The sequence below is a fragment of the Limanda limanda genome, chromosome 10, assembly GCF_963576545.1.
Source record: "Limanda limanda chromosome 10, fLimLim1.1, whole genome shotgun sequence".
NCBI lineage: Eukaryota > Metazoa > Chordata > Actinopteri > Pleuronectiformes > Pleuronectidae > Limanda > Limanda limanda.
The window spans coordinates 27,787,066-27,811,878 of record NC_083645.1 but is presented as its reverse complement, the minus strand read 5'-3'; the positions used below and the strand labels follow the sequence as shown (position 1 = coordinate 27,811,878).

At 44.6% G+C, this 24,813-nt stretch overlaps 1 protein-coding gene across 1 annotated transcript in view; it reads right to left on the bottom strand.

Annotated features, from left to right (window-relative positions):
* Positions 1 to 7,487: 7,487 nt before the first annotated feature.
* Positions 7,488 to 24,813, bottom strand: part of LOC133011301 (protocadherin-1-like) — a 182,002-nt gene continuing 164,676 nt past the window's right edge. The window contains exon 5 of the mRNA XM_061078997.1: positions 7,488 to 7,924. Coding sequence (XP_060934980.1) covers positions 7,488 to 7,924 — 437 coding nt within the window. The remainder of the gene's footprint in view (positions 7,925 to 24,813) is intronic.

Genomic DNA, 24,813 nt, shown 5'->3' with positions numbered 1-24,813 from the left:
GATAATGAGTGAGATCACAACCTTCATCTCATCAGATCGTGACCTAATTATGTGATTTCTCTTTCTTTCTCTAAATGCGAGATGTTAATTTATTCATTTGCTTGAAATCGACGTTTATTTTATTAAAAGCAGATTTAAGAACAACGTGTTTCTCAGCGTGAGGTCGTTAAACGTTAAACGTTCACGTGCTCGTGACGGGAACGTGGATCTGTTCCCCGGGTGCTCGTGTGGTTTTAAGGCTGTTGAGTTGTGACCATGTGATCGTTCCCGTCAGGATTCAGCAGCTCGAGGTTTGAAACTCGCCTGAGACCTGACTTCCTGTTTCAGTTGAACCAGTTGTTTGGGTCACGATGGAATAAAGAAAACACAGATTCCAGTTCTGCCCGTTCAGAAAACATCATTTACATCGTCGCGTCTGGTAAAAACAGCCACGACCATTTATATTCATACAGCATGTCTACAGCAGTGTTGGTTCCATAACATTGATAAAACAACCGCGACGACAACAAAAATGTTTAATATTTATAAAGTTGGCTTGTTTCATGCTCAGCTGAAGCCGGCGGTGACTCCGGCTTCGGTATAATACAAAACCAAAAAACAGCAAAGACTCCGTCATCACGAGGTTTCACGAGGGAACCGATCGGCCGCTCGCGTGTCGGGACGGTTCCCACGGATCAAAGTCCAGTCACAGAATCAAAGATCAAAGCAAAGAGCGATGAGTTGAGTCCGATCAAAGGAAATTAATCAGATTCTGAAGAAAAGCTTCATATTAAAGTTTGAATTCATGAGTGTTTTTGATTGTATATGACAGGATTCTCGTCATTTTTGAAAACTTTCTCACAACTTTCTGTTTTTTTGATTTTAGAAAAAGCAAAATGTAAATTTTAAGAGAACAGAAAAACAATCAAATGACAGAAGTAGGTTTCTGTTGATTCTATAAAAACCCTATAATCGAGCTGCAGGTGTCTCATAGTTTTAGTTTTATAGAATCTTCTCTTTTCTGTGACTCAATCATCATCTGTGGAAATTCTCCCGGACACAGAAATCGAGGATGAGAAGAACAAACTTGTTCCAGACGGTCGAGTGAAGAGAAGAGATATGATTTAACTCATGACGTCACCGCGGAAACGGAGATTAATTAAATCTGTGTCTGAACAAAGTGAAGATTCTTTGTGAAAAACGGCAAAAACTCAGAAACCAAAAACGTTCATGTTTGAATTCATCAAGAAACCAGAAGAGTTTCAGATCTGAATCAGAATCACAGGCTGCATCTCCAATTATACTTTTATAAAGACTGATGTTTGGTTACTGACAATTTTCATTTATTCATATACACTAAATTTCAGTTAAATATAAATGAGATTAACTGAAAGATTAAATTCACACTTGAAAATATGACTCAGACAATAAGCATCACAAACATTCAACGCAGGATCATTAACTAAAGTTCTTAGAGATTAAATGTTGAAACTGTAAAACAAAACAAGAAGCCTAAAGAGGGAGATGCTGAAAAGTCTCAATCGCTTCATAAGTACGAAATTCAATTTCTAAATACACGAGTCACATGATCAGAAAAACGATAACGATAAAAAGTAAGAATCGGAGAAACAGTCTGTGATTCGATAAAACGTTCGTCAGCAGTAAACCAGGAGAAGAGCTTCTTGTCGACTGAGTGAAAGTCCACAAGTCTTCAAATTGGAAACACACACACACACACACACACACACACACACACACACACACACACACACACACACACACACACACACACACACACACACACACACACACACACACACACACACACACACACACACACACACACACACACACACACACACACACACACACACACTCAGGAGGAACTCTCTCGGCCTCAGGTAAAGCAAACAGCGAGGTCAGAGGTCACCAAAGGTCCCGAGGGGTCACCTGAGGTTACGTTTCTTCTTCTGGGGTTAATTGGTGGCAGAGAGTTGAGGTTAAACGGACGCCGCTTCACCTCCGGCCTCTCTCTCCTCCATCTTTACCTTACGCAGCACAACACGCCGGCCGCCCGGGACTCGAACCACCGGGCGAGCGGAGAGGGAAATGAAAAAATGACTTGTTTACAGTGAGAGGGTGAAGCGTGGCGAAGGAGGAGGAGGAGGAGGAGGAGGAGGAGGAGGAGGAGGAAGGAGGAGGAGGGAGGAGGAGGAGGAGGGAGGAGGAGGAGGAGGAGGAGGAGGAGGAGGAGGAGGAGGAGGAGGAGGAGGAGGAAGGAGGAGAGTGGATGTGGACCTCCATGTTTGGCCCGTAAATAATCAATCAGCGCGATGAACGCCGGCGTTAAATCACCCGAGGACGACGGCGAGCACGAGGGAGGGCGGCGGCGGCGGTGGCGGCGGCGGCGCCAGTGAACTCTAAATCTCTGTCACAGGGCGGGTTGAACGCCGGTTGAATGATGGTTGATTTATGTGCAGGGGAATACTGTGTGTGTGAGTGTGTTTGTGTGTTTGTGGGTGTGTGTTACGTCACAATGAATCAAATCACCTAAAGGAGAAATTGTGTTTTGAATCGTATTAACTTCCAAACACATGGAGATCAAACACAAACGTTTCTACATTAAAGAGAAATTAGAATCTGAACGAGCTCGACACCACGAGTTAAAGAAGAAGAAGAAGAAGTGTGGAGCAGTGAAGCTGATCTCAGAGAGAAGTGTGCGCCCGCTCCCTGACCTGCGGAGAGACTTTGATGTTCCCTGGTTCTCCTCCTGGAGGCTCGATGTTCACACGCAGCTCAACGAGCGACGCGTGGTTCAGTCTGGATTCAGCCCGGAGACGTTCTGCCAGCAGGGGGCAGATAATCCCACATGTTCCCTCCGCCGCTGCTTCCTTTGTTCACGCTAAGTTTCACGAAATGAACAAAGTGTTTCACACGAAATGAAGCCGAAGAAACAGATTTTGTTTTGTAGTTTGATTCACGGATTCATTTCATCTTTGACTTTGTTTTAAATCAGAAAATACTTGATTATAATATTTCTCTGGTATTGTTTTGTGTGAGTGGAGGAAGGATCTCCGCTCGCCGGCTGATTCCTGTTCAGACTCAGAGACTCAGAGACTCAGAGACTCAGAGACTCAGAGACTCAGAGACTCAGAGACTTAGAGACTCAGAGACCCAGAGACTCAGAGACTCAGAGACTTAGAGACTCAGAGACCCAGAGACTCAGAGACTCAGAGACCCAGAGACTCAGAGACTCAGTGACTCAGAGACTCAGAGACTCAGAGACTCAGAGACTCAGAGACTTAGAAACTCAGAGACTGAGAGACTCAGAGACTCAGAGACTCAGAGACTCAGAGACTCAGAGACTCATACACTCAGAGACTCAGAGACTCAGAGACTCAGAGACTCAGAGACTCAGAGACACAGAGACTCAGAGACTCAGAGACTCAGAGACTCAGAGACTCAGTGACTCAGTGACTCAGTGACTCAGAGACCCAGAGACTCAGAGACTCAGAGACTCAGAGACTCAGAGACTCAGAGACTCAGAGACTCAGAGACTTAGAGACTCAGACACTCAGACACTCAGAGACTCAGAGACTCAGAGACTCAGAGACTCAGAGACTCAGAGACTCAGAGACTCAGAGACTTAGAGACTCAGCGACTCAGACACTCAGAGACTCAGAGACTCAGAGACTCAGAGACTCAGAGACTCAGAGACTCAGAGACTTAGAGACTCAGAGACTCAGACACTCAGAGACTCAGAGACTTAGAGACTCAGAGCCTCAGACACTTAGAGACTCAGAGCCTCAGAGACTCAGAGCCTCAGACACTTAGAGACTCAGAGCCTCAGAGACTTAGAGACTCAGAGCCTCAGAGACTCAGAGACTCAGACACTTAGAGACTCAGAGACTCAGAGACTCAGAGACTTAGAGACTCAGTGACCCAGAGACTCAGAGACTCAGACACTCAGAGACTCAGAGACTCAGAGACTCAGAGACTTAGAGACTCAGAGACTCAGACACTCAGAGACTCAGAGACTTAGAGAATCAGAGCCTCAGACACTTAGAGACTCAGAGCCTCAGAGACTTAGAGACTCAGAGCCTCAGAGACTCAGAGACTCAGAGACTTAGAGATTCAGAGACTCAGAGACTCAGAGACCCAGAGACTCAGAGACTCAGAGACTCAGAGACACAGAGACTCAGAGACTCAGAGACTCAGAGACTCAGAGACTCAGAGACTCAGAGACTTAGAGACTCAGAGACTCAGTGACCCAGAGACTCAGAGACTCAGAGACTCAGAGACTCAGAGACACAGAGACTCAGAGACTTAGAGACTCAGAGACTCAGAGACTCAGTGACTCAGAGACTCAGACACTCAGAGACTCAGAGACTCAGACACTCAGAGACTCAGAGACTCAGAGACTCAGTGACTCAGAGACTCAGAGACTCAGTGACTCAGAGACTCAGTGACTCAGAGACTCAGACACTCAGAGACTCAGAGACTCAGTGACTCAGAGACTCAGTGACTCAGAGACTCAGTGACCCAGAGACTCAGAGACTCAGAGACTCAGCGACTCAGAGACTCAGAGACTCAGAGACTCAGAGACTTAGAGACTCAGACACTCAGACACTCAGAGACTCAGAGACTCAGAGACTTAGAGACTCAGCGACTCAGAGACTCAGAGACTCAGAGACTCAGAGACTTAGAGACTCAGCGACTCAGAGACTTAGAGACTCAGCGACTCAGAGACTCAGAGACTCAGAGACTCAGAGACTTAGAGACTCAGTGACCCAGAGACTCAGAGACTCAGACACTCAGAGACTCAGAGACTCAGAGACTCAGAGACTTAGAGACTCAGAGACTCAGACACTCAGAGACTCAGAGACTTAGAGAATCAGAGCCTCAGACACTTAGAGACTCAGAGCCTCAGAGACTTAGAGACTCAGAGCCTCAGAGACTCAGAGACTCAGAGACTTAGAGATTCAGAGACTCAGAGACTCAGAGACCCAGAGACTCAGAGACTCAGAGACTCAGAGACACAGAGACTCAGAGACTCAGAGACTCAGAGACTCAGAGACTCAGAGACTCAGAGACTTAGAGACTCAGAGACTCAGTGACCCAGAGACTCAGAGACTCAGAGACTCAGAGACTCAGAGACACAGAGACTCAGAGACTTAGAGACTCAGAGACTCAGAGACTCAGTGACTCAGAGACTCAGACACTCAGAGACTCAGAGACTCAGACACTCAGAGACTCAGAGACTCAGAGACTCAGTGACTCAGAGACTCAGAGACTCAGTGACTCAGAGACTCAGTGACTCAGAGACTCAGACACTCAGAGACTCAGAGACTCAGTGACTCAGAGACTCAGTGACTCAGAGACTCAGTGACCCAGAGACTCAGAGACTCAGAGACTCAGCGACTCAGAGACTCAGAGACTCAGAGACTCAGAGACTTAGAGACTCAGACACTCAGACACTCAGAGACTCAGAGACTCAGAGACTTAGAGACTCAGCGACTCAGAGACTCAGAGACTCAGAGACTCAGAGACTTAGAGACTCAGCGACTCAGAGACTTAGAGACTCAGCGACTCAGAGACTCAGAGACTCAGAGACTCAGAGAGACTCACAGACTCACAGACTCACAGACTCAGAGACTCAGACACTCAGACTGAATCGACTTCCGGACCACTAGCCTCCACCCGAGCAAATTAGCACCGATATTAGAGTTCCTTTGGCGTGCTGAGTGGGGGGGGGCGGGGTTAGTGGACTGAAGCCGGTGTCATTAATCCTGCGTTCCTGAGCCCACCCCCCCCTCTCTCGCCGAACGCAGCTAACAGGTTTGACAAATACTCCAGATCAACGGCTCTGCCTCACACTGAGGAGGGAAAGAGGGAGGAGCTAACGAGAGCGGCTGTGAAGTGTCGGCGCCATCGGCCCAGATTCCAGCTGCTGGCAGGGACCAGGACGTTCTCACCAGCTTCTCTTCTGTGGATCAAGCTTTTTAATCTTTTGTGCCAAGAGTGTTACTTTTTTAAAATCTGTGAGAGAAGCTTGAGTTTTAAAATACGAGCTGAAGCACGAGAAGAATTCAAACGACCTGATTGATATCAAGCTGTCTGTGGACGTTCGGGTTCCCCAGAGGACGCAGACTCTCAGGACCTCTCTGACCTTCTGACTTCCTGAAAACTCTCAAACTTTAATATCTCTGAGAAAAGCTAATTTAACCTTGAATATTCATGTTCCCCAGAGGTTGAATAAAACTCTGATAACTCTCCTGTTCCTTCTTCCTGCTCCACCACATTCACACCTTCATGTCTCCTGTTTATATCAACATCCAAACACTGAACAGACACGTTTACTGATCTGCTCTCTGCTCCCCAGAGGAAGAACCCTTTGATTTCAATGGAACAAGATAAATGTTTAGTTTTACAGCTCGGTTCAGCCTCTGGGGGCCGTGAGCAGGAAGTTATCTGTAGTATGGGGTCATGTGATGTGGGAGGAGCTCCTGGTTTACTCCTGACGACTTGAATCTGATCCACTTCCTGAAACGTTCTGGTTTCTCTCTGGTTCTGAACAAACTGGCGTCGCTGCCTCTAACGGTTTCACCTCCTGATCTCACATTGTGTCGTAAAGTCGTGGAGGAGAGAAAAGATATAATAAAAAGTCTTAATAACTCGGCAGCGTCGGTGATGCTCTGGAGTTCAGCTTCCTGCCGTGGCGGCGCCGCTCCTCTGTACACGCCACGGTTTCCAGGATCTTCCTCCCGTCACTGTTTGTGGTATTTACAGATCTGTACACGGAATACGAGAAACAACTAAAAGTTCTCACGACAGCTGTGGCGAGTGGGAAACAGCCGCGGCCCCGGCAGAAGTCCTGGTGGCGAGCGCCAGCGGATCCTGGTTAGAAAAGGAACCCGGTTGATTTGATGCAACTTGGCCCAAAAAGGTATTTCCAGGATCCACGGAGAAAAGTTAACACAAAAAGAAAAAGAAATGAATCAAATCCAGAAAAAGGAGGATAGGTAGCATTACACAGTATATTTAAGTAGGATTTACAAGAAGTTCTTTCCCTTCTTCTTCCCCCCCGAAGGTTGTTTTCTTTTTCTGTTCCAACACAAAACCTAAAGCGACGCACAAAATCCAACGCAAACACGTGAGCAGCTCAAGAGTTTCCCATTAAATGATCACAACGATGAGGTGGAGTTTACATTCCGTCTTCAGTCGATTTGAATTAAATCTATTTTACATTTGATTGGTGTCTGGAGGTGGGCGGCGGCAATGGGCGTGGCAGTGGGCGAGGTGGGCGGGGTCTAAAGCCTTGTACAGTGGATGCAGTTATAAAAAGGAAGAAGGGGGCGTCGGTGCTGCGGCACGGCGAGAAGTAGGCACAGGGGGCGACAGTGAGGAGGTGGGGGGGGGGGGCGGGCGGGGGCGAGCAGCGTCGGGGGATGACCAGGGGAGTACAGGCGGGTGGTCCGGGGGGTCTTCAGGTGGAGAGCGGCGCCCCCTCACAGGTAGATCTCCCTCTTGGCGGTCTGGCCGGTGGGCGTGGTCGCCGAGTGGAACTCCACCGCCTGGCTCAGCGGGATCTCCTCCAGGCCGCAGTCCTTCCCAGACGAGTCTCCGCCCCCCCCGGGGTAGGCACTGCTGTAGGGGGTCATGAAGCGCATGTTGGCCACTTTGGAACCACCGCCTCCGCCGCCGCCGCCGCTGCCCGTGCCGCGCTCCTCCGTCATCAGCGGCTTGGGGCTGCCGTTGGCCATCAGCGTCTCCGGCCCGTCCATCTCCTGGTAAGGCACGAAGGTGGCGAGCGGGGGGGCGTTCTTGGCCACCTTGCGGGTGGGCGACGGCTGGCCGGGCATCCAGCAGGAGTCGGAGTGGCCGAACTCGGTGCACTCGTGCGTGCAGTTACCGGTCATCGCCACGTCGGGGAGGGGCCTCAGGTCTGAGGGGAGAGAGAGAGAGAAACAGAGGGAGGAGGGTGAGTTACAGGGGACAGCACCGGGGGGGGGGGGGGGCGGTGGATATGGTGATGAATCTGGTGATGAAAACAGCAAAAACTCAGAAAACAAAAACGTTCATGATTGAATTCATGAAGAAACCAGAAAAGTTTCAGATCTGGATCAGAATTACAATCATACTTTAATAAAGACTGATGTTTCGTTACTGACCATTTTAATTTATTCATATTCACTAAATTTCAGTTAAATATAAATGAGATTAACTGAAAGATTAAATTCACACTTAAAAATATGACTCAAACAATAAGCATCACAAACATTCAACGCATGATCATTAAATAAAGTTCTTATAGTTTTAATGTTGAAACAAAAAAGTAAAAACGAAAGAAGAAACTTAAAGATGGAGAGGATGAAAAGTCTCAGTCGCTTCATAAGTACGAGATTAATTTTCTAAATACACGAGTCACATGATCAGAAAAATGATAACGATAAAAAGTAAGAATCGGAGAAACAGTCTGTGATTTAGACTTTAGACTGAGTGAAAGTTGACAAGTCTTCAAATTGGAAACACACACCCACACACACACACACACACTCAGGAGAAACTCTCTCGGCCTCAGGTAAAGCAAACAGCGAGGTCAGAGGTCACCAGAGGTCCTGAGGGGTCACCTGAGGTTACGTTTCTTCTTCTGGGGTTAATATGGTGATGAATCTGGAGATGAACTCACACGTGGAACTCAGGGTTTGTGTTTGTGTTTGTGTTTGTGTTTGTGTCCTCGCACACGTCTGCATTTCCCTTTATCACTTTTATTATAAACCTTCTTTGTTGGTTTGTATTTCACTCATTTTCCAGATGAGTTTCTCAGTGATTTAATTTGATCTTCTTTCCCTTTTTCTGTGTTTTGAATGAGTCGTTATTATCTGTGTCATTAGGAGTTTCCTTGCAGACGAGTGCTTGTTCGTGCTTTGTGGGTTTTGTTCACTGCTTCGCGAAAAAAAACAATTTCCTCTGCGATGATAAAGTCTGGAATGAAACAGGAATCGACAGCAGACAGATAAATGTTTCCAGTCGCAGGCGTCGGTGCAAATATCTGAGTGTAAATGTTGCTTTTGTTTCCTTAAAAACCAACAAACCTGAACCTGTGTCACAGATCAGCTGCTGGCAGCAGAGACGCTGATTCAAACTGTCATTATCCCGTTATCCACACACACGGCTCCCTCCATTGGAGAGAAATTAATTAAAGCTGGCTGTGTATTTTTAAAGTCGCTAATAGTTCACAAAGTGCCAGGAACGTTGAGAGCATGAAACAGGATCAGTTTGATGTGAGGAAGCGGGAAAAAAGGTTCGTTAAGAAGCTAATTATGATGCACAAACAGCCAATTAAGGGATAAACAACGTGAACTGCTTTTTTCTTCACCTGCAGGAAACGACACGAAGGAAGATGACAGATAGAGACGATGTTTTTATGTCCAGGTGTGAATGTTCTGCAGGTTTCTCACCTCTGGGTTCTGTCACATGTTCTCATCTGAGAGAAGTTGAGTCTGATCAAAGAAAATTAATCTCAACTTTCGAATTTAAATTTCAGAAAACGCTAAATGTAAATTTAAGAGAACAGAAAAATAATCAAAGGAAAGAAGTCGTTTTCTGTGGATTCTTTAAAAACCATAGAATCGAGCTGCAGGTGTCTCATAGTTTTAGTTTTATAGAAACGTCTCTTTTCTGTGACTCGTACGTCATCAGTGGAAATGTCCCGAACACAGAAATCCAGGATGAGAAGAACAAACTTGTTCCAGACGGTCGAGTGAAGAGAAGAGAGACGAGTGAACAAAGTGAAGATTCTTTGTGAAAACGCCAAAAACTCAGAAACCAAAAACGTTCATGTTTGAATTCATCAAGAAACCAGAAGAGTTTCAGATCTGAATTAAGGAAAAAAAAGATGAGAAGATGTTTGTTTCTCCAGAGGTTTGAAGGTTCAGGTTTCTAACCTCCAGGTCCTGTCACATGATCTCATCTGAGAGAAGTTGAGTCTGATCAAAGAAAATGAATCAGTTGAAAACTTTCTCAACTTTCGAATTTAAATTTCATAGAAAGCTAAATGTAAATTTAAGAGAACAGAAAAATAATCAAAGGAAAGAAGTCGTTTTCTGTGGATTCTTTAAAAACCATAGAATCCAGCTGCAGGTGTCTCATAGTTTTAGTTTTATAGAAACTGAATCAGTTGAAAACTATCTCAATTTCGAATTTAAATTTCAGAGAAAGCTAAATGTAAATTTAAGAACGTCTCTTTTCTGTGACTCGTATATCATCCGTGGAAATGTCCCGAACACAGAAATCCAGGATGAGAAGAACAAACTCGTTCCAGACGGTCGAGTGAAGAGAAGAGAGACGAGTTCACTCGTGACGTCACCGAGGAAACGGAGATGAATTAAATCTGTGTCTGAACAAAGTGAAGATTCTTTGTGAAAACGGCAAAAACTCAGAAACCAAAAACCTTCATGTTTGAATTCATCAAGAAACCAGAAGAAGTTTCAGATCTGAATTAAGGAAAAAAAAGATGAGAAGATGTTTGTTTCTCCAGAGGTGTGAAGGTTCACGTTTCTAACCTCCAGGTTCTGTCACATGATCTCATCTGAGAGAAGTTGAGTCTGATCAAAGAAAATGAATCAGTTGAAAACTATCTCAACTTTAGAATTTAAATTTCAGAAAACGCTAAATGTAAATTTAAGAGAACAGAAAAATAATCAAAGGAAAGAAGTCGTTTTCTGTGGATTGTTTAAAAACCATAGAATCGAGCTGCAGGTGTTTCATAGTTTTAGTTTTATAGAAACTGAATCAGTTGAAAACTATCTCAATTTCGAATTTAAATTTCAGAGAAAGCTAAATGTAAATTTAAGAACGTCTCTTTTCTGTGACTCGTATATCATCCGTGGAAATGTCCCGAACACAGAAATCCAGGATGAGAAGAACAAACTTGTTCCAGACGGTCGAGTGAAGAGAAGAGAGACGAGATCACTCGTGATGTCACCGAGGAAACGGAGATGAATTAAATCTGTGTCGGAACAAAGTGAAGATTCTTTATGAAAACGGCAAAAACTCAGAAACCAAAAACGTTCATGTTTGAATTCATCAAGAAACCAGAAGAGTTTCAGATCTGAATTAAGGAAAAAAAAAAACAACGTGAACTGCTTTTTTCTTCACCTGCAGGAAACGACACGAAGGAAGATGACGGATGGAGACGATGTTTGTTTCTCCAGACGTGTGAACGTTCATGTTTCTAACCTCCGGGTCCTGTCACATGATCTCCTCTGAGCCAATGAGACGAGCCGGTGGACGGACGGACGTTTAAAAAAGAAATCACAGCTCAGAATGTAAAAAGGTCAGAGAGATGGAAGCAGAAATATCAATGGTTATGCAGAAAGTAACCTTTCCTCTTCCGTGCGTGACATTAGATCATTCTTTGATACAGGAGACTGGCGAGGGGGGGGGGCGGTCCTCGTGGGGGAACGGCGTTTATTCCCCAAAATGCCTTTCGCTTCATGCATAATTGAAATTCATTGCCTGGGTTTTTTTTGCTCAAGCAGCTGCAGTCGGCTGTTCTGTCTGTTTGCAGGTTGACGAGCTCGTTCTAATCCCGCCGATGCTGAGTCGTGACCGCACGCTCGCTCTTTTTTAAACTTCTTTTAAATTCCGCTCGCCACATTCTCACGGCCGCCGCCTTCGCCGTGGATTTTGGTTTTTAAGCACTTCCCATGCAAAAGCAATGTGCTTGCACAAAATGTGAAGTCATGTGCGAGTGGCTGTTTAATAAAGTGCTTTTCATTCTGGACCTGGTGTCAGCAGCCGGCGCCTCGGAGCTCGGCTGAACACAACTCACTGTAACACAACTCACTGCAACACAACTCACTGTAACACAACACACTGCAACACAACTCACTGTAACACAACACACTGCAACACAACTCACTGCAACACAACTCACTGCAACACAACTCACTGTAACACAACTCACTGCAACACACCTCACTGCAACAACACAACTCACTGCAACACAACTCACTGTAACACAACTCACTGCAACACAACTCACTGCAACACAACTCACTGTAACACAACACACTGCAACACACCTCACTGCAACACAACTCACTGTAACACAACTCACTGCAACACAACACACTGTAACACAACACACTGCAACACAACTCACTGCAACACAACGCAGCAACACAACGCAGCAACTCAACACACTGTAACACAACTCACTGTAACACAACTCACTGCAACACAACGCAGCAAAACAACTCACTGCAACACAACTCACTGCAACTCAACTCACTGCAACACACCTCACTGCAACACAACACACTGTAACACAACTCACTGTAACTCGACTCACTGTAACTCAACTCACTGCAACACACCTCACTGCAACACAACTCACTGCAACACAACTCACAGCAACACAACTCACTGTAACTCAACTCACTGCAACACAACTCACAGCAACACACCTCACAGCAACACACCTCACTGCAACACAACTCACAGCAACACACCTCACTGCAACACAACTCACAGCAACACACCTCACTGCAACACAACTCACAGCAACACACCTCACTGCAACACACCTCACTGCAACACAACTCACTGCAACACAACTCACTGCAACACAACTCACTGCAACACAACTCACTGCAACACAACTCACTGCAACACAACTCACTGCAACACAACTCACTGCAACACAACTCACTGTAACACACCTCACAGCAACACAACTCACTGCAACACAACTCACTGCAACACAACGCAGCAACAACAAGGACGCACAAATGGCCTCAGCCGCCCAGTTGAAGTTCACTGGTCAACAACCACCACATTCGACCTCTGACATTTTCATTTCTACCAACAGTTGATTCCAGATATTGTTTTTTGTTCCATATCTCATTCACTTATGGAGGAGGCGGAGTTTATGATCCTCACTGCACGTCCTCCATCTTTAATTATAGTCTACGAACTGAGGTCATGATTGACTCACACATGTTGTGTCTCTAATATGATGAGGAGCGATGAAGAGTCCCCGCCTCTTCTCCTAATATGAGTAATATTTGTTTATACATTGATTTATTCTTCTCTTTCGAAGGCTCCTGCACCAACATGAGGGCGGAGGGCGGATGTTTCTAGGAAAAGCTTTTTTCTTTTTCTGAATATCTGTTATTTCACAAAATCTTTTCAGAGCAAAAAAGTCATTTCCATGAAATTTGCTGTCTTCATTGTTCACAGAAAATAAATCAGGTGAAGTCTTCTGCCCCAAACTGCCCCGAGGCTGCAGAGATCCTGGGGCACGAGCAGGAAGAAGAACACAGGAGATCAACAAGTGAGATCTTCACCCAGTCCTAAGGGGGGGGGGTGTCAGAATCTAATCCATCCAATAAGAGAATTCTGAGTAAATGTGTTAATTATTGAACCTCACATTGAAGCACACGAGATCCTGTAGATTATCTCCACGTCTCGAACAGGAAGTTTAAAATCCTCCTGTAAACATCTCAATCAGAATAAACTGTTTCATTCTGGGAGACTTTTACTTTGAAAGAGCTCCAGGATCCTGTTTGTGGAGAATCGTCTCCTCTGTGCCCCCCCGTCCTCAGCTCAGTCTCACGCTCGAGTCTCCATCTGTTGCTGCTCGTCACTGACGAGCTCCTGACACGTGTCAGAGTGGAGCGTCTGTCTCCTGGGACCCGTCTTTGAACGGGTGACGTTTACGAGCGTGAGAACGAGAACAAACAGGAAGTTGGCGTTCAGTCGCTGCCGCCGCGGTGACACGTGATCACAAAGCACGCACGTCACATCAACCGGGAATATGCAGCTCTTCTCAAACATATGTCAGTTATGTGTGTCACATATTGTACTGTACAAATATACAAGAAAAGTAATAAATAAAGAGATAAGGAAACAAAACTATTGTTCGCTGAGTTTTCACAAACTTTAAATATAGCTTCAATTAAAACTGGAGCGAGTTCAGAAGCAGGAAAGATTCACGAGTGAGAACCTGTGTCTCTGTAGTTGTGTGTATTTATAGACGTGTCAACACAAAGATGTTTGTTATGTTTTCATAATCAACAGTGTGTTTGTACAGAATCTGTGTGGTATATACGATCATTAATACCACTTCTGAATATAGAATCTTAATGTGCATCAGCGGCACGGTGAATGTGGGCGTGACCTCGTGTTCGGACCAGAAGTGATCTGTGGCTCTAACGAGGCTGGAGTTCCATCCTCGTTAAGAACAAGAGCTAATTGGCTCCGATCGGAGATGAAGCTAATTGGAGAGCATGGTGGGAGAAGGAGGGGTGGGGGCTTCCTCTGACGGTGGCTCCGCCTCCTCTCGCCCTCGCCCCAGATCTTCATCAAAGACGCTGTGAAGGTTGATCCGACGCTGACTCAGCGGTTTTTTCCTGCTCTGACTCTCATCACAAACTTCACGTGACGACTGAAGGTGATTTATGCAGATTTATTTGTTTTGAACATTAATAATCCATCAACAGTTGAGTTGTCGAGACACAAAGAGGAAGAGGAGGTGTGTAGATATTCCTGTCGTCCGGTAATGAGGACGAAGCGAATGATTCCTGTGACCTCTTCACTTTCTCTCCTCTACGACCGTTAATTCAACATCACAACGTGTACACAAACTAAATCTATAGTTATTGGTTATATTTCCATAAAGTTCAATGTGTGAACTCGTGGCAGACGATAGATTCTATGGATTTTAATGACGTGTCCTCTGGTGTCTAAGTGTTTATCACCTCACAGGACAACATGGCAGCTGCAGGATTTCTCTCAGATGGAATTAACTTCCACTGAGGTTCATTGGAGGAGTTTAGATGATTCACCCTAGTGGTGGTTTGTGGTATGACAGTAAGGAGGAGGACATATTACAGATTAATCATTATATTGTTTAGTGTATTATCTTATACTTTCTTACTCTGTCAGGACTTAAAACTGCTGGTGTTGTTCCTTCAGATTTCTCATCAGAAGTTTGAAAAGTTCTGGGTGAACCCCCGAGAGGAGGAGGAGCTATCTGCCCCCCCCCTCTCTCTCTCTCTCTAGCCATTACGCCGAATCCAAGGTTCCCTCCATTAGTCACGGCTTTCTTCAGATGGAGTCGCCCTCCTGAGTTCCTCTCTCCCACCGCCCCCCCCACCCCCTCATCTACACTCCTGAGTTCCAGTTAACCCCGGGGACCCTCGCTCGCCCGGTCGGCCTCTCTCTCTGCATAATACACTCCGCTACCTTGGTCACCGCTTCCCGGTCAAACTAATTAGATTCCAGAGTCCCCACTCGGGGAGATGTCAGTGGGATGAAATGGAAATAATTTCCAGATGAGTATCTGACATTTTACACTGTCAACTGGAGGAGAGAGCCCGGGTGGATTGGCTCTCCTCTTCCTCTTCTTCCCCTCCTCCTCCTCCTCCTCCTCCTCTTCCTCCTCCTCTTCTTCTCCATCACTTTACTCTCGTAGAGATATACTAAATCCTCTCTGCTCAGTCCTCGCTGATAACTGGAAGCAAATGTACACAAAAGAAAGCTTCTCTTTTTTTTCTGCTTCTGCTTGAAGTGTTAATGTGTTTAATTACTGTGAAGCGTGTGTGTGTGTGTGTGTCTGTCTGTGTGTGTGTGTGTGTGTGTGTGTGTGTGTTGCAGTAAAAGCTGCAGCAGGAACAACCTTCAATTAACGCCTTTTTCTCCGTCGATGACAATGGCTCCAATTTATCTTATAGGAACAATAGAGGAGAGGAAGGAGGTGCGGCGGCTGTGAACGCTCCAACACGTCCAGGAGGAAGCGAGCGAGCTGCTGCTGCTTCCCCCCCCCTCGCCGCAATCTGTGGCGCCGCCAGCAGCCCACACACACCAGGACACGTCAGAAACAAGTCACCGATTTAGACTCATTTAAAGAAGGTGAAGACGTCAGAGTTTTACTAACAATCGTGGTTTTCTAGACGAAAGAGGTGTAGAACAATCCAGTTTGAATCCAGTTTGAATCCAGTTTGAATCCAGTTTGAATCCAGTTTGAATCCAGTTTGAATCCAGTTTGAATCCAGTTTGAATCCAGTTTGAATCCATTGTATTATGTTTAATGACGAAGGGAAAAGTCGCTGCATCAGGACGATGATTTAAACAGGATGTAGCCGACTTATCTCCTGATGCATCATGGGAGTGTTTTGGGTCATAACCTGCTTTAAACCAATCAGGGTTTATCTCCCTTTCCCTTCAAATGGAAAATAGATGCAAAGGTTTCGTCGTCCATGATCTGATAAAATTCAGTCATGACACTTTCCTGCTCCGGCTGCATGATTATGTAAAGTAGGTTAAATAATGAGATGAATCGGGGAGAACCAGCCAATCAGAGAGCAGGACAGATTAGTCAAAGGTTTCTTCTTTGTTCTTTGACCTGCAAACGTCATTCAGACAATATGTGTTTAATATGTTGTTATGAAACAACCACAGTATCATTCTGTGTGTGTGTGTGTGTGTGTGTGTGTTTGTGTGTGTGTGTGTGATGGAGACACACAAAGCCACACAGTAATGCAAACACACCACGTTGCAAACCTCCATCTGTATTCATGGTTGCACAGTTCTCACTTCAATGATGCATCCAATCAAACACACACACACACACACACACACACACACACACACACACACGCACACAAACACACACACGTTCCACCAGCTCACAGTGATCTTTGTGTGTCAGTTTGTTCCTCACTCTCTGTTCCTATTAAGATTTTACAATCATCAGTTTAAAACCTGTTTTCCAAACCTCACTTTCTAACCTGACGACTCTGGTAATTCAACGATTCATCGGAACGTCCGAGATCATCAGCGACAACGACAGAATCATCACAACACAAACACCTTCAGCTCCTCCGTCTGCACCGATGCTTTTCATGATTCCTCCAGATGAAACCTGCGTGTTCCCCTCTGGGTTCAGTCTGTTCGCCGCTCGGATACTAAGTGAAATATCTCCACAGATATTCCACAGATCAAAGTTTTCCTCATGTGATCTCGTGGCTGCAGCAGCTCATGATTTATTTTTCTGTTCAAATCTAAATATGTTTACGTTCCGAAGTATAAACACACTTCAGATTTAATTCTGACCAACGTCAAGTTGAATTTAAAACTTCAAACCCAGTAAATATTTTGTCGGCAGTTTTTACATTTGTGTTTTTTTTGTTTCGAGGTTAAACATCTGACTCTTACATATTAACGTCATTGTGTCGTGAAGCTGCGTTGAATTGTTCAATAGCTTCACTGTTATCAAATGACTTATTAAATCCAATATTTTGCTTTTGTCCATAAAGTTGAAACCATCAAACTAGACAGTTACACCTCATAGAAATAGAGTCTCATGGAAATAGAGATTTGAATAATCCAGCGAACGAACAGTCACCTCCGTGGCAGAAGTAATAAATAAATCAAAAATTAACTAAGAGACGGAGGCAGCTGCCGCTCTAATCCAGGTACTTGTATTTCCTTTCTCTCTCTCTCTCTCTCTCTCTCTCTCTCTCTCTCTCTCTCTCTCTCTCTCTCTCTCGCTCTGACCCCCCCCGTCTGCCTCTGTGTGGAAACCTTGCCGGCTCTAATTAAACTTTGGGCAGATTAGAACTTTGCCTTGTCAGTCTTTATTCATGCTTAAACAAGTTATTACTTTTTGAGAAATTAAATTAGCCGGCAATTAATTAATCGACACAGAGCTGGGAAAGGAGGGCCGAGGGGAGGAGGGGCGAGCGAGGAAGAGAGGGAGGAAGAGAGGGAGGAGGGGGATGAGAGTGGAGGAGAAGAAGAAAAGAGGGGGGCCTGGGGTTTGGCAGAAAATGAAGGAAAAGGAGAAAGAGCGAGAAAAGAAAAGAGAAAGAAAGAAAGAAAGAAAGAGGAGGATATTAGATATTTAAATGTCACTCGCTCTTTCACTAATTAGCAGGAGAGAACGAGGAAGATCAAAATCATTTGTTTTTTTTTCTTATTTCAAACATCCACGGTCGATGCTCTCAGATGCCAAACACCCCCCCCACACACACACACACACACACACACACACACACACACAAACACACACACACTCACCGTCTGACTTTTCTGAAGATGCAACAAAAATCAAACAGGCAGAAAAAGAGCGACTGAGATTATTCTTGTTCTGAAGAAGAAGAAATGATATCTGTTCTATTCTTCTCTCTCTTCCTTCCTCCATCATTGTTGTTACAACACATTTACAATATAATAACGTATGTTCACATAATGTTATGTTTAAATTGATTTCCTCCTTTCCTGTTTCCTCCCTGTGATCCCACTCACTTCCTCCTTCCTTTCTCTGAGAGCACAGTAACATCCTGAAACGTGATATGAAATCTGACGACTTTATATTTCCTCTGAAGTCTGAACTCACGTCTTTTCTTCAGCGTCTCTCTCTCTCCTGTAGCTTCACCTGACGCTCACATCTCTCCTGCTGCTCAATCACTTTGTTAATTCAGGTCAAATTAAAGCTTCAACTTCCTCGCAGCTGATCAACAAGCAGCTGCACAGGATCTGAACCTGTCAAGATGGCCGCCGCCGCCGCCGCAGCAGGAGAAACGGCGGCGGCGGTGGAGCTGGATAACGATGAGACGCAATGAAGGTTCCACCGGCCGAAGCTGCAGCAGCTCGAGTGTGACCAGGGTTTTAGATTCAGGGATCAAACCTGAATTATCAATGTTCTCACCCATGACTGTTGGTTTGTGTGTTTGTGTGTTTGTGTGTTTGTGTGTTTGTGTGTTTGTGTGTTTGTGTGTTTGTGTGTTTGTGTGTTTGTGTGTTTGTGTGTTTGTCAGCAGGATCACACACAAACTACTGAAGAGATTTACATGAAACCTGGTGGACGGATGGAACAAGAAGGAACTCTTTCAATGTTGCGTGGCTCTTGTATATATTATTTTCACATTGTGAGATAATATTTAATACATTTTCCCTGATTTCCAAGATAATTATTGACTGATCTTGAAAAAGGTGAAGACATATTCAGGGAACTGGTATTCTGGTTATTTTTGTTTTGGTCAGTCTGGCACTGAAAGTCTGGTTCTGATTCTTTATCTCATTCTCTTCTTCTTTAATCAAATAAATCATAAATTAATTAAGATTACACATTTCTGTAAGGTTTCTTATATTTACATAGTAGTCAGACACAGACATATTGTGCAAGATTTCAAATATACTTATTTAATTTCACCATCCTATGTTGCTTGACAGTAATAAAAAGCTTTTTCTCTTCATGCTGATATCGTCAAGCTACAAGTTTCTGATTAAAAAACCCAAACCACCGTGTTTTCCATCACACAGGAATATCTCTCCAGATTTCAGCTCACATATTTAACATCTGTGTGATTTTGGGTAAGTGTGTCATTGTCGCTGCCGGTGGATTCTCAGCGTGAAGCGGCGCCGCGGAGCCGCCGGCTCTGACCCGATGTTTGTTTACTTCCATCGACTCCACGAGCAGCATCTGTGTTTCCTGCTCCGCGTCCGTCTGCCAGGTCGCAGCTCAGGAGGACAACTGTCCTCACATCTGATTAATTAGCAGCAAGCAGCGTTAATCTGGCTCTTTAGCGTCAGGTGGACGAGTTAATACGGGAAAAAATAAAAAACGCTCTTGGCTGAAGATCAGAGAAATCAAACCGACGCTGCGGCTCCGGAGCAGAAAGACTCGGAGTAAAGTTTTTATTTGTAGCGTTTTGTATTTGAGAGCAACGGCTGAGAATGAACCAAAGCTGCTGCAATAGAAACCGCCCACAGCTATATCAAGTACAATAACACAGCAGCTTCTCCTGACCATAAATATTTGACCACTGCACCCTGGTGTGTGTGTGTGTGTGTGTGTGTGTGTGTGTGTGTGTGTGTGTGTGTGTGTGTGTGTGTGTGTGTGTTGAGGCTGAATGTGTTTGTGTGTGTGTGAAACAGAGAGAGGGGTCATTAAAGATGCAGAGGAACATGGTTTGTGTTTGCTTTGAATGCACAAACTGACCTGAATACACAAACTGTGGCTGGATCAGAGCTGGCAGCCGCAGAACATCTGCATCTGCTTAACAGGGAAACTCTCTCTCCTCTCGTTTCTTATTTTAATTTTATTTATTTTTCATAAAAACTAGATCTCACTTTATTAATATCATGCAGGCGGAGGCAGTTGTTCTGTAAACAAGGAGTGTGAACAAACGACTTTGTTTCTTTTGTCTCGTTTACGGAGATGAATTACCAGCGAGACTCCGGCGACTTCAACATATTCCAGAGTTATTAACGTTCATATGGACGAGCTGTCGTCCTCACGCTCGCTCTGCAGGAAACATTCAGTCAATGTTCTGGGGCAGAATTTAATAAATGGTTGAAAGGGAAAAAGTGTCCAGAGCGAATAAAAATAAAGTGGGAAATAATGAGCTTCTTATTGTGGAGTTCCCTCGTCTGAGTTTCATAATTCCTCTCAGGTGAACACGTGAGTCCTGGACGCCGGGGAGACGATTACCATTCCTTCTCCACGCTGAGGCCTGGGAAGCCATTACTGTCTCCAAACCTGCACCCCAGAGATCATTATCGTCTCTAAATGGACAAGAAGGTGCGTTAATGTTTCTACGTTGACATGAGGAGGTCTATTATGGTCTGTGTGTGGACACCTGAGGCCATTAACGACTCCACGTGGTCACCTGAGTCTAATTTGGTCTCTGCCTGGACGCTGGGGGAGTCAGGTCCAGTCACTACATGGTCTTCATCCAGTCTCAGGAGGCCATTAAGTCTCTGGGCAGGGATTTGAGTCGGTTTTCTTAACGTAACTATTAAAAAGTAAATTTATACTCAACATTAGAACTTCAGAACTTCTATTACAAATTATCCATTTGAAACCTGGACTAAACTCTTCTTCCTCCTCATATTATTTTGGGGAAGATCGTAACATTTCTCAAACCAGCAGCTGAAGCCTGGTGATCACTTCTGATGGAAGTGATGGACACAACGACTGTAATAAGCTCCAGATTGTTCAGAAGACACTCGCTGTTTGTCCCTTTAATGTTTCAGCGGAGACAGAGACGTGACTCTGGTGGATTCGCTGTCACAGCAGCCGACTCACACACCTGTCAATGTTGTTTTCCATGCATCAAACAATCACTAATGCTGCAGGTTTAAAGTCTTTCTGTTTACGCCTGTCGCTTGAAGTTAACTCACACGCATCGAACTGGAAGCTGAGCCCGAACCCGGTGACCCTCAGCAGGAAGCAGCCGTCGTTCCGACTGTAAATAACATCAACACACCGGGAAATAAAATCTATTAATTAATAAAGAATAAAACCTGAGAAACCTGCAGATCAGATCTGAGAAAAGACCGAATTAGCAGTGAAGTAATCTCACAGCGAGAGAAACGCCAAGCAGCCGAGTATTAATAGTCCAGAGGAAAAAAAGAGCACACACACACACACACACACACACACACACACAGACACACACACAGACACACACGTACTTCTACAAAGTGACGACACTCATTGGCATAAAACCTTCCCAAGCCTCTGACCTGACTTTAACCACCACAACTAAATCCTTTAACCTAAATCTAATAAACCTAAGACCAGGTCTAAACCCTCAAACCGATCAGAACGTCCCCACTCTGCAGGTCGTAGGCTCAGAGTGGTCCTCACAAAGACATCTGTTCAACCACACACACACACACACACACACACACACACACACACACACACACACACACACACACACACACAGAGAGAGACACACACTCACTCACTCCCTATGGAATCAGCCTACTATGAAGGAAAAATTCAATTATCCTACAAAAGTGAATAAATTTGCAGCATCGCAGCCTGCGGGTGAAGCTCCTGCTTCTATTCCTCTGGATGCATTTGGGGATCGTGTGTGTGTGTGTGTGTGTCTGTGTGTCTGTGTGTGTGTGTGTGTGTGTGTGAGTGTGTGTGTATGTGTGTGTGTGTGTAATGAGCACTCTGGCATTATGAGCCGCTGATGCTCCAGTTAAAGCTTCCCACTGTTTCTGCTGCTGTTTAATAAAAAGAAAAATAGGACATTTATCTGGAGAAACGCACAAAGTGTAACTGAATTCAACTCAGTTAACCGCAATAAAAATCAACTCACTAACTGAACTAGTTGATGAAGAGCGAAGGAGGAAGAAGCAGGTTTTTATAATGTGGACGATTCCATCTGATGAACTGGAACACAGGTCGTTCTCGTAATCTCTTCTGGTTCACGTCCAAACTCGTGTTTTCACCGAGAGGTCGTTTCTTCTCTCGTGGTGAATGTGCGACTTCAAGTCGACTTCCGTCCTGTTAACGTTCCTCCGTCATCACAGCGGATTCCTCTCGTTTGTCAGCAGCAGGTTCTGGTGTTTGCTCACTGATCACTTCTGTCTTTTCTCGACTCCGAACCGATTGTGCGCTCGCCGTGACGACTGACAGCGAGCCACTTCCTGTTTCGATCCGACGGGAACAGTCTACCTGCAGCTGACTGATGGCTCCTCGCTTCGCTGCTCGCTCGGCTGAGTGACGCCAGCGACAGATTGATGCTGACACGTATGACCAGGCGTGGAAAACAACATGTGACAGGCATGTTGAGGAGCAGGAGTGAAATGACAAGCTGTACAGGAAGTGTTTCAACACGGACGAGTCTCAGGGGAAATTTATTAACGCTCCGAGAAACGCCGGCATAGATTTTTCATTTTATGTTCACAAACAAGAGGATTTCTTTCAAATAAACAAAAGAAACAGCAACCACGACAGTTAGGTTTCTAAAATTAACAAACAAGGAGAAATATTATTATATTTAAAGGTATTTGTTCATATTTTAAGATTTGATTAATATAAGATTCCTCCTCTGTCCCTCACAGAAACATAACGAGAGACATTATAAAATAAAACCATCGTCCTCTCTATGTTTACTCATAAAGTCCGAACACCAGAGATTCACGTCCTTATTTCAACAGACACATTTTCTGTCAAACTGAAACTTTGCAGAGATCCAGTTTCTGTGAATTAAAAAAAACCCAGCAACAGATAAACTTTGCCGATTCCTACAGTGAAATGAAGTTTACTTTTTTAATGACGGAAATAAATGTGCGACACATTTTCCCTTCTCCCCTAATGGAAGTGTCCAAGTAAGAGAAATGGATTCTGTCAGTGTGAATCGACGCTGGAGGAAAAGCTGCTTCACCAACGGAACCTCACAGAGAAGCAGAGATTCAGTGCAGCTGGAGAAGGAGCTGCAGCTGCTGCGTGATGCAGGAAAGAGAAGTCGAGTTTATCTGCTGTACAAGCTCCTTTCTGCAGGAGACGTGACAAAGGGCTTCACAGCAAAAGACTAAATCAAACAGAGACAGTAATAACTAAAACTTTTAGAAGTGTAACCTCGGAACTCAAAGTGAAAATGAAACTCTCGTGTCTTTGGACTTTTTTATTTCTTTATTTCACCAGGTCCTGATTAAAAATCTTGCGACAGCTTTCTCTTCTTCCTCCGAGAGTTCGGGGACGAGATGAAAAGACAGTTACAGTGAGATCGGTGTTTGTCTTTTAGTGTCTTTGCTTCTGTCATGTTTTCAGCTTTTTAATGAAGCCCACAGGGAGGAAGGCTGATGAAGACATCAACTAATGGAGATCCTCCTGAAATCAATAAATCTATTCTACCTCTGATTCAACAGAAGAACGAGCGATGATCTTCTGCTCAGATTGATCGACTTCGTTCAGGTGAGCTCAGCAGAAAGTGAAATAACACAAATTAATCCAACACGTTCTGATGAGGACTTGAACGCCTCATTGATGCCGAACCCTGGATCTGCAGCCAAGTCTCAGACAACATGAGTACTAGTCAGAAGGAAACTATTTACTATTAACGCCGATGTTCAGTCACGACTCAAGAGGAAGAGGAAGAGGAAGAGGAAGAGGAAGAGGAAGAGGAAGAGGAAGAGGAAGAGGAAGAGGAAGAGGAAGAGGAAGAGGAAGAGGAAGAGGAAGAGGAAGAGGAAGAGGAAGAGGAAGAGGAAGAGGAAGAGGAAGAGGAAGTGCACTACGGTGAAGCACAGACCAGTGGACGACTACATAGAACACTTTCAAATAGAAATGCAAATGTTTCAGAAGCTTAATCTCAACCAGATTCTTTTCAGATGTTGGGTAAGAACTCATGTTTGAGTTGGATGAGATCTCAATCCACCAAACTGAGCAGTAAGATCAGCAGAGTCCATGAATCACTGTTCTTCACACGATATCATCTTCATCTGTAGAGTGAGTTGGTTTTTTAAGTCAACACGAACAAAATTCTTCTTAAAAATGCAAAATGTCAACATCTGGCCACATCTGCTGAAGATCGTGAGAAGTCGTAAAGTTCTTCACCAGCTACTCAACAGACCTGGTGGCAAAACATCCGAACAAGTGTTTCCGGGCCCAGGATCGAACCCTGAGGGCCACCAGGAGGCAGAACTAGATCCAAACCTCTGGTATTTATAACAAGATAAAAAGTTCTCCAGGTGCAACAAAGTGACTTTATAGAAATGACACTTTCCCAGTTTCCAGGGTCTGTTGGTGTCGGAGGGTGAAACCTTGACACTCGGAGAAGAGAATAATACCAATGATTCGTGTTTTCTTTCTGATTTGAAATCAACAATCTGACAGTTGGCTCCACTCTGATTTCTCTCTTTGGTGTTCGCAATTATTAGATGACAGAAAATAAAACAAAGACAAAGCCTCTTAATTCAACATCCACTTCCTTCTCTTGTCCTTCATTCTAACCTCCTCTTACACAGTTATTTGTGTTTTCTGCTTTACTTTGTTTACAGATTCCTTCCTTCTCT